Source organism: Dermacentor andersoni, chromosome 1 (genome assembly GCF_023375885.2).
Source record: "Dermacentor andersoni chromosome 1, qqDerAnde1_hic_scaffold, whole genome shotgun sequence".
Taxonomy (NCBI): domain Eukaryota; kingdom Metazoa; phylum Arthropoda; class Arachnida; order Ixodida; family Ixodidae; genus Dermacentor; species Dermacentor andersoni.
In genome coordinates this window covers 115,419,270-115,436,788 of record NC_092814.1, presented here as the reverse complement: position 1 = coordinate 115,436,788, position 17,519 = coordinate 115,419,270, and the positions used below count along the sequence as shown (strand labels likewise).

At 45.7% G+C, this 17,519-nt stretch overlaps 1 protein-coding gene across 1 annotated transcript in view; it reads right to left on the bottom strand.

Moving 5' to 3' along the window:
- Positions 1-2,842: 2,842 nt before the first annotated feature.
- Positions 2,843-17,519, bottom strand: part of LOC126543885 (arylsulfatase B-like) — a 46,740-nt gene continuing 32,063 nt past the window's right edge. The window contains exons 10-12 of the mRNA XM_072287777.1: positions 10,831-11,090; positions 9,011-9,199; positions 2,843-3,309 (exon numbers count right to left, since the gene is read on the bottom strand). Coding sequence (XP_072143878.1) covers positions 3,181-3,309; positions 9,011-9,199; positions 10,831-11,090 — 578 coding nt within the window. The 3' untranslated portion in view covers positions 2,843-3,180. The remainder of the gene's footprint in view (positions 3,310-9,010; positions 9,200-10,830; positions 11,091-17,519) is intronic.

Here is a 17,519-nt window from a genome sequence, read left to right as displayed (position 1 = left end):
CATTACCTATGCCTTCAATACCGCGAGACACGAGACCACTGGTTACTCACCATTTTTCCTTCTGTATGCTCGTCCGCCGCGCTACACCCTCGACACCATATTTCCCTACTTCGCTCACGACAACAAATCAATTGATGAGATCCTATGTCGAGCAGAAGAAGCGCGACGCCTCGCTAGGCTACGCACCCTAGCATCGCAGGACCGGTCCAAGGTCCGCTATGACGGGCGTCACCACCACGTTTCCTTCGATCCTGGTGACCTTGTGTGGCTCTGGACGCCGTTGCGGAAGCGTGGCTTGTGCCAGAAGTTTCTCGCCCACTACGTCGGCCCTTACGTTATTCTGGAGCGCCTCAGCGAAGTAAACTACCGCATTGCGCGTCTCACGAGCAGTGGTCGACGCTCGGCCAAGGCTGAAGTGACGCACATCGCGCGTCTGAGGCGTTACAACCCACGAGATGACTGACTCGCCCGGCGGGCTTCGTCTGCCAGCGGGGAAATGTCACAAGCTGTCATGAACCACGCCTGTCGCGGAGACAACCAGAAGAAAGAAAAGAACGACGTTGGCCAAGCTGCCGCGAGACCGCTCTTCAACAACCGCGCCTATCAACCAGATTCATCTAGTTCTGCGTTAAACACCTCGTGTGTAACAATATATATATATATATATATATATATATATATATATATATATATATATATATATATATCTGAGCGTGTGTGAGTGCGCGCGCTATACTGGTCGCCACCTTATGAGGGCCTTCACTACACTCAAGGGAGACTTTTAGGCCCCGCTATAACGACCATATCAAAGGAATGAAGCCAAGGAAAGCACAGGGGTAATTATCTGTGGTTAACATTTAAATGAACAAAATAATGAAGAAAACCGAAATGAAAGTGGACGAAAAAAATTGGAGGACGCTTAATCTTCGCCTTCAAGAGTGGAACGCGAAAGCGTTCCCGTCGACCCGCTAAGGGGTGTAAGACAATGCGCTACGGCGCAGCGATTACTTCCGAGGCGCCCCGCATCGAACTTTGCACCCACCAATCACGCGGTGAGCGTCGAGCAACGCAGCGTTCGGCGCGGCAACGAAACGTGCGCCTGAGCAAGCGGAACGAACCAAAGAACTCGGTGTCTCGGAGGGGGAAACGATGTACGCCAGCCAAACGTCGTGATCGGCACGGGCAGAGAGATAGACAGATAGTGATCTAAAGAAAGGAAGGGCGCTTGATTCTGCAACCCGCGAGGGAGCACGGCGAAGCGTCGTCAGGGGAGAGGGAGTCCGGGCCGCGACGCGCCTCGTACCGGTCCCCGCACAGCCCCAATGCGCGCGTGGCGCGCCACCTGTCGGGGCAGCACCGTACATTGAGAGGAGGGGGCCTTCTGTGTTTGCCGCAAGATGGCTCTGCGTGTGCGGAAAGCTCTGAAGAAACGTAGCGGAAACGCACTTCACTACTCGTGTAACTGCGACTTCTGTAAGTTCCATGTTCATAATTACCGATATACACCGCAGTATGACTTTCTACGGCGCGTTTCTAAGGCAACACCGCATTCACTAGAGGCGCTTTTGTGCCACTTTAAAACATCGAACTCGTGGCTAAGTGGTCGCGTCTCCGTCTCACACTCCGGAGACCCTGGTTCGATTCCCACCCAGCCCACCTTGCAAGTTGTTTTTTATTCATGAAGTGCCTCCCGGGATTTATCGATCACGGCCAACGCCGCCGATGCCGACGACACCAGCTTTTCTGCGACACGAGCTCCTTAACGCTGTCGCGTTAAAATGCCTTGTTGCCGGTGCGAACAAGTTATTGCAACTGATGGTGGTCAGCTCCGGACCACCATCAGTTGCACTTCGCTCCTTCAACGGGCAGGACGTGTGTTGAGTCAGCTCCTGAACAACACTTTCCAAAGCGGTGAACGCAGTTTAAATTATGGATCTGGGACCGCAAAGAGGTGCGATGCAATGCTAGCTAGCACGTTTTTCTCGCCTCTGCCGCTATTTGTTATTAACACCACCAATGATTTCACTCTTGAACATGGAACTTTAAGAAGACCGAAAGTGCACAGAATTTATGTGTCACAGGCCACTATGCAATCTACCACTAATCCGTGATTAATATTGCTCCAAAAACCCTTTGTAAACAATGGAAAAGTCTAAATTATGGGGTTTTACGTGCCGAAACCACTTTCTGATTATGAGGCACGCCGTAGTGGGGGACTCCAGAAATTTAGACCACCGGAGGTTCTTTAACGTGCTCCTAAATCTAAGTACACGGGTGTTTTCGCATTTCGCCCCCATCGAAATGCGGCCGCCGTAGCCGGGATTCGATCCCGCGACCTCGTGCTTAGCAGCCCAGCACCATAGCCACTGAGCAACCACGGCGCGTAATGGAAAAGTCTCACCTAGGCTGTTCACTCTTCTAGAACTTTGTCCGTTTCAGATTATCTAACATGCGCAGTTTACATAACTGCAATATCTGTTTTTCTAGCAGAGTTAGATTTACAAATTCATGGAATTCATTTCTTGGAAATACGTTTTCGGCACTTTTTGCTGAAACACTGAGGCTCTAAATCAAAAACCTGCTTCCAGCAGCTGGTACAACTTTGCTTTCTCTTAATATACCGAATGGCATTTAAACTGGCACAGGGCCTATATATTACGAGCATGTCTGCGTAACATATGTATATGAATAATGAAGTCACAGTTGACCCAGACGAAAAAGGTTGCTATCCCCGTGGAAAACCAGCCCTGCGTGACGGTTGCGGTGGCCCTGCACTTGTCCAAGCAACAGCAGTGATGTTTCAAACGAATAGTTTGCCCCCCAGTGGTGCGGCGTCGCTCGTCGGAGCGTTTTGCATCGCAAAATATGAAATAGGCTTCACCTTTGTTCCTATCTGCAGAACACCTAAGGTCCCACAGAGCTCCCCCCATGTCCTCAGCAGTCACATGCTCCGGCGCTTGAGTTTCCGCTACTCCGTGGCATTCCGAAAACCATATTGCCTTAGCAGTCATATTTGGGCGATCTTTCCAGAAGCCCTGCAGTATATCTTGCCTGCCTGTAGCGGCGTTCTGTGGCATAGCGTGGAACATTTCCGCGACCGGGTGCAAGAAAAAGGCTATAAATGTGAAGGTCTGCACGAGTGGGCAACTTGGCTAGTTTTTCAAGACAGTTCAGGTCCGTTCATTCGACCCAAGGGGCCCATGTCCCGTTGTGGTTTTCGGGAAACGAGGCCGGGTCCACAGCAGGCTTGAGAGGAGGAACAGTCTGCGCTCTGTACTCTTCCAAGGTCCGGTTCATTGAATTGAGCACCTGAACAAAAAAAAACGAACAAAAAGCGCACTAAGCTGTACATCAGGGTTTTTGGGCTAGTTGGTGCGACATTTTATGCGAAAGAGTGTGATACGGAAAGGAGCACATGAACGTATTTCCTGTTCATGTACTCTTCCATTCCGTACCACTTCAGCGTTACCCTTTGCACGACATAGCTGTACCTCTCGCAGCGTCCAAATATAGCTTTCGACTGCGAAAGTCTCTGCGAGGCGTCTGATAGTATGCGCGCAGCAGCGGTAGATACCGGGGAAAAGTTGTAAGGAAGGTGATCGACTGAACCACTGGATTCGGATGACTAATGCAGTGGCATTGTGCAATCCCGTCATTCGGCGATTTTCTGCATGACCTGTTTCAGTCATCTGTCACTTATTCACTTATATCGGCTATATATATATATATATATATATATATATGTGTGTGTGTGTGTGTGTGTGTGTGTGTGTGTGTGTGTGTGTGCGTGTGCGTGTGTGCGTGTGTGTGTGTGTGTGTTCGAATAGTGAGATTTCCGAATCGAATCGGAAAAGAATGTTTTAGAAAAACGACCATCGAATATCGAATATTTTCTCATTTCAAGTAAACCAAAAGGGGAACAAAGGGGCCCGATATTTGTTAATCACAACCATATGAAGCCAAGGAAACCATAAAGAACGTTATTTGTAGGTTTATTGTAAGTGTAGAAATGATAACAGAAAATGAAAGCGGACGAGAAAACAACTTGCCGCCGGTGGGGGCCGAACTCACAACCTTCGCATTACGCGGCTCCCACGGGCGCCAAGTTGTTTTCTCGTCCACTTTCATTCACCTTTAACTTATGGTTTCTAAAGGTATCTATAAGCGTTGGGAAGAGCCACCGCCGTAACACAAATGGTAGTTCACCGAAGCTTAGCTTCATGCGAATGTTGTGAGTTCGGCTCCCACCGGAGGTAAGTTGAGTTTTTTTTTTTCATTCACTTTCACTTCCCTTTCATTTATCACTTCTACACTCAGAATAAAACTACATATAGCTTCCACGGTGCTTTTCTTGGCTTCATTAGCTGTTGGCTTCATATGATTCTCATTTCAACGCAACATGAAATATGATGTTTGCGCGACGTTCATGTGATCAAATAATTACGGCGAAGGCGCCAAATAAAACAACGGGCGAAGGAAGACGACACGGGACAACCACGTAGGCGCTACTAACAACTGAGCATTTTATTTCTTGACACAGGAATAAATAGCTGTTGCCAAGAGTGAAAACATCAAGAAGAAACAGTGCCGTCATCTGCATCACGCAACGAAAACACTGTACAGAACAGCTTCTTAAGCGTCGCTCCCAAAATACGCCAGTTCCTTTGCCGATAGAGAAACTGAGGGTTCACTGATACAAGCATCACCACGCCTCTTGATCTCAAGCGCTTCCAATATCTCCCTTGTCAGTTGATCATCTGCTCTATTCAAAACGCAGGTTCTATCAAAATCTGGAGTGCCCTTGTTAGCCTTACAATGAGCACTAATATGACCTGAGTGCTGGTTTTCCATCTTATATCGATGCTCATACAATTTGTCATTTACAGATCTGCCCGTTTGGCCAACATATGATCAACCACACGACAATGGAACAGAATAAACTACTACGCGCCATGGTTGCTCAGTGGCTATGGTGTTAGGCTGCTGAGCACAAAGTCGCGGAATCGAATCCCGGCCACGGCGGCCGCATTTCGATGGGGGCGAAATGCGAAAACACCCGTGTGCTTAGATTTAGGTGCACGTTAAAGAACCCCAGGTGGTCGAAATTTCCGGAGTCCTCCACTACGGCGTGCCTCATAATCAGAAAGTGGTTTTGGCACGTAAAACCCCATAATTTTTATTTAATAAACTACTTTCTTTACACAGCCTACATGCTTCTGCCCATGTTCTTTTGCGCACACCTGTTTATTATCCTGATGTCCTGCATTCACCTTGGCACACATCAGTGGGCAACACCTACGTGGTTTTCCCGTGTCGTCTTCCTTCGTCCGTCGTTTCTTTTCGCGCCTTCGTCGTAGTCATTTCTCCTAAGCAACCAACTCGTCCACCAGCACTTGCTCAGTGATCAAAGAAGAGATCAGACTTACGTGCATAAATTGACAGATGCACGTAATGCCGTTCACAATTAGACGTTCGGGACACTGAGAAGCATGTAAATGACAAATAACAGCTTTCAGTTATATAGGACACTATTGCAATGACGAACGAAACAAGTGAAAACATAAGTTACCAAATGCATGTGGAATGTTGCGTTCCCCCAAATTGTTATAAAGGGATGAAAACATATGAGACTAGCCAAATAATAAACCAGAATAAATTCGTATATAGGCCGCCTGAAAGGGAGGCATTGTTAATGCTTCACTCTAAATTACATCACCGAAGTTATCTGCTCCACGTCAATTGTATCCATGCGTAACAGTCGCAGCTATATACTAGTATCCCGCAGCAAAATCATTCGAAACAGTCCTCACAACCATCATTCTGCCTCCCTCTAGATCTCAATAAGTGTCCCTTATACCCTTATACCTGATACATAAAAAATGCATATTCGACAACTTCGAGAATTTTCGAATCGAATCGAATAGCAAATTGATGATGATTTATCGGCATCCCCTTCGAAACGAGGCGGTGACAAATAGCCACCTAACCTGCTTGAGTTAATCAGGTATGCCATACATGCTTTTCATTCTCGCATTTTGGTCTACACTTTAATCTTTCTTTTTCTTCCTCAAAACTTTTCGATCTACCTCGTACCGCTACCTGTGCCTGTAAATGATCCGGTCGCATCAAACTCTTCTCTGCTTTTTTTGCACCAATACTCTAAATGTATCTTGCTTATCTCAACTGCTGACCAGCTGATGTTTCCGTCGACCTTAAATTCAAGCGCTTCTGGAAAGTGTACGTTGCCTACGTGTCTCACTGGGCGAATACCTTCTCATTCCATTAGGATGTGTTGCGTGATATCCGGATTTTTGCTGCAGCATATAAACATGCCTCATCTTGTTGCGAACATTTGCTCCGGTATGTTTTTTTTTTTTTTTTTTGTCTTTAGGCAACCAGCTTGAGCCTCAAATAGCAAGGCACTGCCCTTCCTGCTGTCATGCAGATTTTCCCTTCTAATTTCTGTCTTCTAATTCTTGTAAATCTTCAGGGCCCTTTTCGTTTCCATCCACTGCACCTAATTTACTGTCTCTGTTTCTCTGACTTTCTCTTTGATGACTCCTGGTTGTGTATTTATACTTTCATCTGATCCTACCCTCTACCTGGTTGCCAACTTTCTTTACCTCTTCATCCATTATCTGTCCACGCTTTTGAGGTAAAACTAGTTGTGCACTTAAGTAGCCCATTTGTTGTCATCGATGTCCCCTAGTCTTGAAAACTAATTTTGCTCTGTGCTTCTCTGACTTCAAAAGAGACCCAACCCATGTCTTCTTGCAATGCCTGCATGCTATACCGGGTGTACCTGTTAACTTAGACTTAGATTTTTAAAAAACCCAAGAGCTCTAGAGAAATCGTACCGACTGCATAGTAGCCGTAATCATGTGTACTTACAGCCAGTATTGTTTTCATCACGAAGTATTTATTCATTGTTTTGAATTAGTGAACTTTTTAATTATTGCTTGAATCGCAAACATATCAATTATAAAGTTGTAGGGCACCTCAAATAACCTCCGAACCAAGCATTTTTGTGCTCAGCTTTGCCTCGTTGGTTTATTCCGAGAAAAAACACAAGAGCACGAAACATCCAAAAATACGAAATAGATACGCGCTCGCGCGCCGCCCCTCAAGCGCTCCCAAGTGAACTGCCACGGATACACGGCTTTACTAGCAGCGGCAGCTCGATACAGGGTTTCACGCTATGTGAGGATCGCGAAATCATGAGAACACGCCGCTGACGCATTGATAAGCATGGCGGTGCAGTAGGGGGGGGGGGGGGGGATTTCGAAGCCGGGAAACCATGACGGCGCACTTGGGATTGTAATTTTGCACACTCATCTAGTTCTGTAGATAGGCGTGCCCGGAACATATGTTCCTCTTGTTCCCTTTTAGCAATAGAAACAAACCTTGCGCAGGCTATGTCCATCTAATGCGTTTTGGCGGATCTGTACGGCCAGCATATGCTGTTGTTGCTTACGTAAATCTTTTTGCTTGACGTGTCACTGCATAGATAACAGCGGGAGATCTCAACAGTGCCACGCCAGTGACCTGCTTCTTCAAGAAGACAGTCATGCCCTTCACGAAGGATCAGAAGGCTAAAATGATCCTGGCTCTGGGGACAGCGCACGGCGACAAGAGGAAGGCAGCCAAGCTATACTCCGCATGTGGCATCGTGGAGGATGTCCTAGCCCGTCAACAATACTTAAAACGTTTGAAGTCCTTTTCGAGAAGGGTAGGTTCACAAGAAAGCGACACAAGACTGCGACGATAGTTCAAGAAGCGGAAACGGATGTTTTGGCATTCTTTGCTGCTAACCCTGACGGTTGTGTGCGCGACGCTAATGCGGAGGTCGGAACTTCAAGGTCATCAGTGTGGAGGATTTAAAAAAAAGGTCATATGCACCCGTACCATGTACATCTTCATCAAAACATGAAGACAAAGATTTTGAAAAAGAGACCTGACTTTGCCAAATGGATTTTCGCGAACTGTGAAGAAAAACCGGTCTTTCTCACTCGCGTGCTTTGGACGGATGAGTTCAAATTCTCCAGAGACGCACAAGCTAATCTTCACAACGCGCACTACTGGAGTGATAGAAATCCCCCCTGGCTGGCACAAACACGACACCAATACCAGTGGTCGTTTAATGTGTGGTGTGGTATTTCTGATGGCAGCATCATCGGACCCATCTTTTTTGACAACACACTAACGACGCAACACTAACGATCGCTACGTCCAGGCCATCCCTATCGTACACCCGGGTCGAACGACCCTCCCGAAAGCGCCAGCCCGGCCAAAAAAAACAGAGAATCGAGGAGTGTCCTGGCGGCTTCGAAATACCCACCACGCGGCGCTAGGCTCCTAGCGCACACGGCGCGCACTGGCTACGCTCTGGCAGAGAACTTGCTGGCCAAGTGGCGCCTTTACAAGAAAGGTCTGTGCCGTTACCCCTTGGGCAGTGAGGAACCGAACAACTCCAGCATGGAAGTCCAGCATGCTGCGGCCTCTACAACTACCGTTGCATGTTCGATGGGCCACACAGGTGCCCGACCGACGACGGAACACATGTTCTCAGCTACAATGACATCCGGTCGAAATATCCCAAGCCGCATATTAGAACTTATATACACTGAACATCACCAAAAAGCGACGGTAGAGTTCTGGGACTTTGCATACGAAGCGGAGATTGACTGTCGCTTGTCACTTGTAACATCTCGCATGTTCATCAACACAACATAAGGCGATAAAAGATACATCACATTAACTATACAGTTTAAGCTATACAGCTTATACCGGTGCCATACGGCCATTTTCCATCGCGATAGGCTTCCTTGCGCAGGCTAAGGAAAGGAGCCAATCGATCACGAGAAATTTGATCCGGATCGGGCTTCATCGCGATTGAAAGTGCCTCATGTGACACAGGTCGGCTTCCTTACTTCAGGCTCTCTCCTAATATTTGCATTATGCCCAGAAGTAATGTCACGCATCATCTGGCGCAAAAGTACGTGCACCGTACCTGCTTGTGCGTGGAGGCCAGGTTGTTGCACTCGCAAGGGTCCTTGTCCAAGTCGAAGAGAAACACTTTGTCAGGTGACTGGAAACGCGACTCGTCGCCACACGGTTCTTCCGGGCAACTCAGCGTGGTGTTGGCCCTCCAGTCCAGCGCCAAACCCAGCTCCTGCTTGCCGTAGAGGGCTCGCAGTGTCTGCAACGTTGTTACAGGAGGGGGCATTATTGCGCAAGGAAACGAACCACTTAGTTAGTTGGACGTGATTGTATTTTTGCATGTATTTGAACTGACCTTAAACTTTGATGTTTTTGTGAGTCGATTAAGCTGGAACATTGCATGACGACCGGAAAACCTTACATTACATTGCACGTACAGTGCTGCCCCGAAATAACGCATATGCGGAGAATGAGCTAATTTACTTTTGTGGTATGGCTGGAAACCTTCGATCTTGTGGAAGACGACTTGCTGTAGCCGGCAATGGTTCCCCTTAACGCCACTGTATAGTGCAACGATGACGCATGGGGACAGCGTCCTTCTGAAATTCGATTGCAGTGCCATCGCACTAACGCGCTGTGTCTTTCGAAAACCCGAATTTTGAGTTTCCTTGGTTCACTAAATGTCCACTAAGTGCTTAAGTTATAGTGAATAAAACAGTGTGTGGCACACACGGCGCGCTTGTAGTAAGTGGTCCCACTTTGAAATTGCCATGTACTATCTGATAGGGCAGATGGCGAAACCGGCTTGAACATCGAAATTCGTCGCACTTGATCTCTATCTCTGATCGCAACCGTCAACCGTTCTTGCTTTCCATTGATTTTAACCATCAGGCTAACTGACCCCATATTTAATATCCGAAACTTGTTCATCAAATCACTCGCATTATAGATTCAGTGGTCGTGCTTTCTGAGCCTGTGCAGCCAGTGAATCACTAGTACAGCCCACCAAATCGGTAGACATTTGCTTTCAGGATGCTGTGGAATATGTGCCACCAAGAACTTTTAGCACCGCATATCTTTTCGGAAAGAAATTAAGAATGCGCTAGACGTTGTCATTTGAGAGGTAGGGAAGTGACTAGGCCAGGAGATTAACAAAGCTGTGTCCGGTTGGCTGCCCGGCACTAAGGAAGGGTAGGAACCAAAACAACAAGAGGGAACCGATTTTTCAACCATCCCGCCTTTCTTAGCGCGATGGAAAGCCTCCGCCATCCAAAGTGTCTATATACCGTGTGTCCCGGTTAACGTTAGCCAAGCTATTCAACGAAAAATGAAGAGAAGACTTGAAAGAACACGATACACGATGCAAATATGAGACCTACGGTGTTCCGTTGTAAGAATTCTGACGACCGAACACCGTATATGTCTTACATTTGTATCCTGTACCGTCTTTTTAAATCGTTCTTTTCAGTGAACAGCTTGGCTAAATTTAGCTGGAAAACACTATATAGTATAATAATAGTAATATAATTATGGGGTTTTACGTGCCAAAACCACTTTCTGATTATGAGGCACGCCGTAGAGGAGGACTCCGGAAATTTCGACCAACTGGGGTTCTTTAACGTGCACCTAAATCTAAGCACACGGGTGTTTTCGCATTTCGCCCCCATCGAAATGCGGCCGCCGTGACCGGGATTCGATCCCGCGACCTCGTGCTCAGCAGCCTAACACCATAGCCACTGAGCAACCACGGCAGGTACTATATAGTATACCCGCAGCAGTTCATTCGGGAAGCATCTGGAAATCCCTCAATTGTGTGGCCTCTGAGACTGGCGGGCCATCACATGCAGATATAGCCTGTTTTGTAAAAGGTGTCGCGATGAAGGCGCTTACATCCGCAGCGAGGCTCCTTTCCATAAGCACGTCTAGTTTCTGCGATGTCCCTTGTCCTCCTGGGATGGGAAAACGCTGATCTAACTTTCCGCCGTCAAATGAGCCAATGACAATCTTGAAGTTGTCTCTCCGTATCGCTGCAAACTCCCACAAAGGGTCGATGTTGTAGACGACGTCGGAACGCGGTGAGGGCTCGTCTCGAGACACCACTGCCCACATGTCTTTGCCATCCAGGGGTCCCAGGTCACTCACCGAGCCTCCTGCGGAGCGAGAAAGCGCTTTTGAAGGAGCAGAGTGCACAGATTTCCATTAAAGCAACGCTAGCAAGCGCACGTGACCACCGCAGCAAGTGCCGAAGGCGTCGCACGCCCAACTTTGTCATTCATTAAACGGTTGAAAGCCTGCAGCATGTACCGGGCCTGGTGGATCAGGATGAAAACTTCCCATGTCTGCAACAGTTTCAATCCAGACAAAAATTAAAGTGACGCTAAAGAGAAACATTATTTGACCTAGCTGTATTAGTACATTGCCGTTCTACAATATCGAACAATCCACTCTTACCGTGAGAGGGGGTTCAGTATGCCAGAACAATAGCGGTGGAGCGTGCACATCGAGGCATCCTCGATACACAAAGGAAAGACGGGTGGCGACGCCACCGTGAAATTCCGGCACCAGCTAGCCGTATCGCCTGCTCGTGTACAGTTACTTTTTAACGCGATAGTGTTAAGGAGCTCGTGTCGCAGAAAAGCCGGTGTACTTTCTGCTGTTTCAACGCATTTCCTGAGGTAGTTTTGAGCAAGCATGATAATAGAACGAGTGGACACACAAAAAGGCACGTACGACTACACAGAACTTTGTGTTGTCTTATGTGCCTTTCTGTGTGTCCAGTCCTTCTGGCTGCGCTACAGCAAAGTAGAAGATGCCATACCAACAAGGCCCATATGTAGCTACCCTCATGATAATAGACTTTAGAATAAATTTGTTTAGTGAAAGGCAGCTAAGAACATCTTCCCTGATCGTGATGTCACAAAATACACTTAAAATTGAAGCTAGGAATGGAGATGACCACAGAAGCAAACAATTGCCAGTTTTGATCAATGGACAAAGCATTGACGGTAATAGCAGGGCCTTTTTATACTTTCCTTCTCGTAACGAAACTTCCCCGAATGTTTCATATAGGGACAGAAGGTGGCACCAGAGGCGCTCGCGTAAGTAGAAGGAAGGAAAAGAACTCGGAAGCTTACCAACAAGTATTCGGCCTGTATGGTTAGCAACGCAGCAACAAAGAACGTCAAGCGGAAAGTCAGAGAGGCTCAGATAATCTCATGGGTGGCGGCTATGGAAAACTACTTTAGAGGAAAAAACGAAATTAGGAAAGAAACAATTTATGATAACTCAAAGGGAAGCTCATTACTTTTTGAAAGGAGATCAGGATGCCTTAGAACACGCACGTATAAAGCGAGATATAAGAATGAAGAAGAAGCATATACTTGCTGCGGTAAAGCTAGGGAAACGATGGAGCATGTTTTATTAGAACGTGAAGATATCTGCCCAGCGGTCGATTTAGGCACCACTGCCTCCTTGATGCCTTTAAGTTCAGCGAGAGCAGGGGGAAAGTAAACATGTCCGCAGTAGAGCTTAGTAGGAGGTGATTAAAAGATTGAGGGAGAGATGTAGGGAAACGACAAACAATGGAGGTGTAAAAAAACAAAGTTCACAATAGGGGTTCACCAACTTTGATTATGGGAATTGACCGTGGATTTCTTTTTTCCTTTACCTTTTTTTTCGTTTTTAACACAGGTAGGATATGACGCAGTATAAAAACAAGATCTTTGTGGCACCACCCACCGCCCGGTTACAAAGGGGACGCTCATAGCATCCGTCCATCCATCCGGGGAACAATCTGCCGCACCAAATGGCCGGGCTACGTGATCATGCAAATCTTTCACGAGGAAAAGCGCCTCTACCAGATTTATTTCAGCATGTTGGCAGAGTGAACATGCAACGATAACTTTTCGCCAAATAATGTAACGTGTGATGTGTTTGTCCTTAAAACTATGCACGCCACCGTTGTATGATTGAGGTGGCCCCCCCTCCCCCTAGTAGCCTTCGCACACACTGTTTCGGTCGGCTGTCTCTATTTGCACTTTGTCTAAATATAGTTACTTATATTTGTTAGTTATGTTTGGTTAGTTAGTTCAGTAAGTTAGTTAGTTGTTAGTTGATTAGATAGTTTAGTTAGCAAGGTAATTATATTTGCTTAGTTATTATGTTCAACTGAGTTATTGTGTAGCTAGTGAATAATTTTGTTACTTCAATTAGCTAACATAGTTAATTAGGTTTTGTTAGTCTGATTAGTTATTTAGTTTTTATAGTTTAAAATTTATACTTCTAGTTTGGTAGTTAAGCAATTAGCGCAGTCAGGTTTGTTAGTTAACTTGTTTCTTTAGTTAGTTTAGATAATTACTTAGTTGTTGTTATGTAATTAGTATTGTTACTGCAGTTTACTGCGTTGGTTATTAATGAGTTTAGTTAGCTAATTAGTGGTTTATGTTAGCATATTTATGAGTTCTGAAATTATTTTAATAATTTGTAAGTTTATTTAGTTTGCTTAATTAATAGGTTTGTTTAATTAAATATTAGTATGTTATAAGTTAGTTTAGGAATTATTTATTTAGTTAGATAAATAAATATGCTTAGATAATTAGTCATTATTAGATACTTATAATACCTAAGAATATTATTAGATCATTAGAAGATTAGACACTGAGTAAGGTGAGTCAGTTATCTATAGTTATATTTCGTTGTAAATGTTAGCTGTTGTTTAGTTTTGTTTGGTTAGTTACGTTGGATATTAGTTGATTAGCTTAGTTATTCGTTGAATATTTACCTAATTAGTTCAGTTACCTTTGCTAGTTAGGTTGTCTATTGTTTAGTTAAGTTAGTTAAGTCCCGTATTAGTAATGTTAGGTAATTAATTAGCTAGTTCAGTTAGCACAGCTAGTAATTATGGAAATTGTTTAGCTAATTCGTAATTTTAGCCCTTTAATTTGTACACTAAGAATGCTTACGCGTTAAAAGTGGCGACGTAAAATTGCTCTGTAGCGGGTTTCTAACGAAGAGGTGTTCCCACGTATTGAATTATGAGTTTACCCGCCGTAGTTGCTCAGTGGCTATGATGTTGTTCTGAGTACGAGGTCGCGGGATTGAATCCCGGCCATGGCGGCCACATTTCGATGAGGGCGAAATGCGAAAACACCCGTGTACTTAGATTTAAGTGCATGTTAAAGAACTCCAGATGGTCGAAATTTCCGAAGTCGTCCACTACGGCGCGCCTCATAATCAGAAAGTGGTTTTGGCACGTGAAACCCCATATTTAAAAAAATATGATGTTCGCCATTATTAAAAATGCAGGTGAACATGTAACTGAAGCAAGGCGCTGTACATATTTCGAAATTGCTCGCGTTTAAAATTTTGTACACTGTACAAAAGCAGGACGGCGATTTGCACGTTGGGCCGACAGTATTCACACGCCGATAATGGGAATCGATCCTTGCGCAAAAGCGGGCGTACACGCAGAACGCCTAGCTGTGGCGTCCGTCCGGCGTCTGCTCCGATGCCCCAGTGCTTGCGCCAACGCCGCGGTGCGTCCACTGTGGGCGTTATTGAAGCGTTACGCGAGAGTTTCGTGACCAGATGTAACAGCAAGGTGTAGCGTCGCGACTTGACTGCTCAATGGTGTTTATATATATATACAGGAACAGCGCCCCGGCATGTGCAGCTACCAGACGCCTCGCAAAGCTGGCATAAGGTGCCGCTGGCCTGATGGAGAGCGCCACCGGTGTAATTACAGAGGTCACCTCTCGGTGGTGCACGGCATGAGACCGACAGTGTAGTGTGTGCACTACAACATATTGTACAGGCAACCGTTCATCAGTGCTAATATTAGGTAACGCTTGCTTGTCGTTTACGGCCGGATCCGTTCCACTCACACAATTGCATATACACATACAGCAAACAGGCCAACCTAGACGCAGAAAGAGTAAAAGCAGACCAACAGACCAATTCAGGCTGCTGCTCGCCAACAAATATGCAGCTTTAGAACAGGAAGATGAAGATAATATAGAGGTAATAAATGAAACTACAACTAGGCTGATTTCAGAAGCAGCAATTGAAATGGGAGCTAAGGCACCAATGCAACCAGTAGGTAAGCCCTTCCAAGTAACAAAGTACCTAGTAAAGAAACGACAAAGAATGAAAGTGTCCAACTCAACAAATCAGATAGAATTCGCGGAACTGTTAAAACTAATTAACAAGAAGAAAATAAGGGATATTCGAAATTATAACGTGTAAAAGACTGAGGAAGCAGTAAAATATGGACGCAGCCTGAAATAAATGAGAAGGAAACTTGGCATCGTACAAACCAAGATGTACGCTCTGAAAGATAAGCAGGGTAATATCATCAGCAATCTGGAAGATATTGTAAAAGCACTGGAAGAAATCTATATTGACCTGCACAGTACCCAAAGCTGCCACGATATCTCCAGTCGAAGTACTAACGAACAGGTTACTGCGGCTCCTTCTATAACTAGCGATGAAGTTAAAAGGGCCTTGCAAGACATTAAACGGTAAAAAACGGCAGGAGAAGATGGACTACCAGTCGATTTAATCAAATCGGCCCTTTATACGAACTGTCTATCGACTTCAAGGGTCCCAGAGAACTGGAAGAATGGCAACTTTATACTAATTTACAAAAATGGAGACGTCAAAGAATTGAAAAATTATAGGTCCATTAGCTTACTTCCAGTATTAAATAAAATATTCACCAAGATAATCTCTAATAGAATAACGGCAACACTGGACTTTAGTCAACCAAAAGGACATGGTTTCAGGAAGGGATACTCTACAACGAAACACATCCAGTCATCAATCAGGTAATCGAGAAATCAGCAGAGTACAATCAGCCTCTCAATATGGCTTTTATAGATTACGAAAAGCCATTGATTCAGTAGAGATACCAGCAGTCATAGAGGCATTACGTAATCAAGGAGTACAGGACGCTTACGTAAATATCTTGGAGAGTGTGTACAGAGATTCCACAGCTACCTTAATTATCCACAAGAAAAGTAGGAAGATACCTATAAGGAAAGGGATCAAACAAGGAGACACGATCTCTGCAATGCTATTCACTGCGTGCTTGGGAGAAGCATTCAAGCTATTAAACTGGGAAGGCAGAGGAGTAAAGATCGACGGCGAATATCTCAGCAACCTTCGGTTTGCCGATGACATTGTTCTATTCAGCAACAATGCAGACGAGTTACAACAAATGATTGAGGACCTTAACAAAGAGAGTGTAAGAGTGGAGTTGAAGATTATTATGCAGAAGACATAGATAATCATGAATAGCCGGGCAAGGGAACAAGAGTTCAGGATCGCCAGTCAGCCTCTACAGTCTGTGAAAGAGTACGTTTACCTAGGTCAATTACTCACAGGGGACCCTGATCATGAGAAAGAAATTTACAGAAGAATAAAAATGGGTTGAAGCGCATTCGGCAGACATTGTCAGATCCTGACTAGAAGCTTACCATTCTCATTAAAAAGAAACGTGTACAATCAGTGCATTTTACCAGTGCTGACATATGGGGCAGAGACTTGGAGACTGAGAATTAAAGAAGCTTGAGAACAAGCTAAGGACCGCGCAAAGAGCGATGGACCGAAGATTGCTAGGCATAATGTTAAGAGACAGAAAGAGAGCGGTTTGGATCAGTGAGCAAACGGGTATAGACGATATTCTAAATGACATCAAGAAAGAAAAAATGCAGCTGGGCAGGTCATGTAATGAGCCGGTTAGATAACCGTTGGACCATTAGCATTACAGAATGGGTACCAAGAGAAGGGAAGCACAGTAGAGGACGGCAGAAGACTAGGTGGGGCGATGAAATTAGGAAATTCGCGGGTGCTAGTAGGAGTCGGTTGGCGCAGGACATGGATAATAATATGAAGGGCAACCTAGGGGCTCAATTTTGTTAAGCATGGCCATATAAAGGTAAGAGCCAATGAAGCTGAGTCAAGGGGGCAATGATCGTGGCGAAATTACGGATAAAATGCCGGATATAGGAAGACAAACCGATGAAGCTCCGCAGTGCCTTTACAGTTGTGGGCTTTGGGTACTCAGCAACGAAGCCTATTTGGCAGGATATGGAGCTTCATCGATTTGTCTTCTTATTGCCGGCGTTTCATCCGTGATTTCGGCTCGATCATCGGCCCCCTGACGCAGGCACTTACTGGCCCGTCTGACCTCTCGGCTTGGAATTCTGAATGTGACGACTCATTTACGAGGCTCCGCCGGCTCCTCACGTCCCCTGCAGTACTGCGACGCTTTGATCCCAATGCACCTACTGAGATTCACACAGATGCTAGCGGTGTCGGACTTGGAACCATCCTCGCCAATGCAAAGACTGCTTTGACGAGTACGTTGTCGCATATGCCAGCTGTACCCTAATGAAGGCGGGGTCCAACTATTCTGTGACGGAAAAAGGACGTTTGGCGTTTGTTTGGGCAATCGGCAAATTTCATACTTACCTTTATGGCCATGAGTTTGATGTTTACACTGACCACCATGCTAACCATGCCTTATGCTGGTCATCGTCCTTGAATGACCCCACTGGCCGCTTCGCTCATTGGACTTT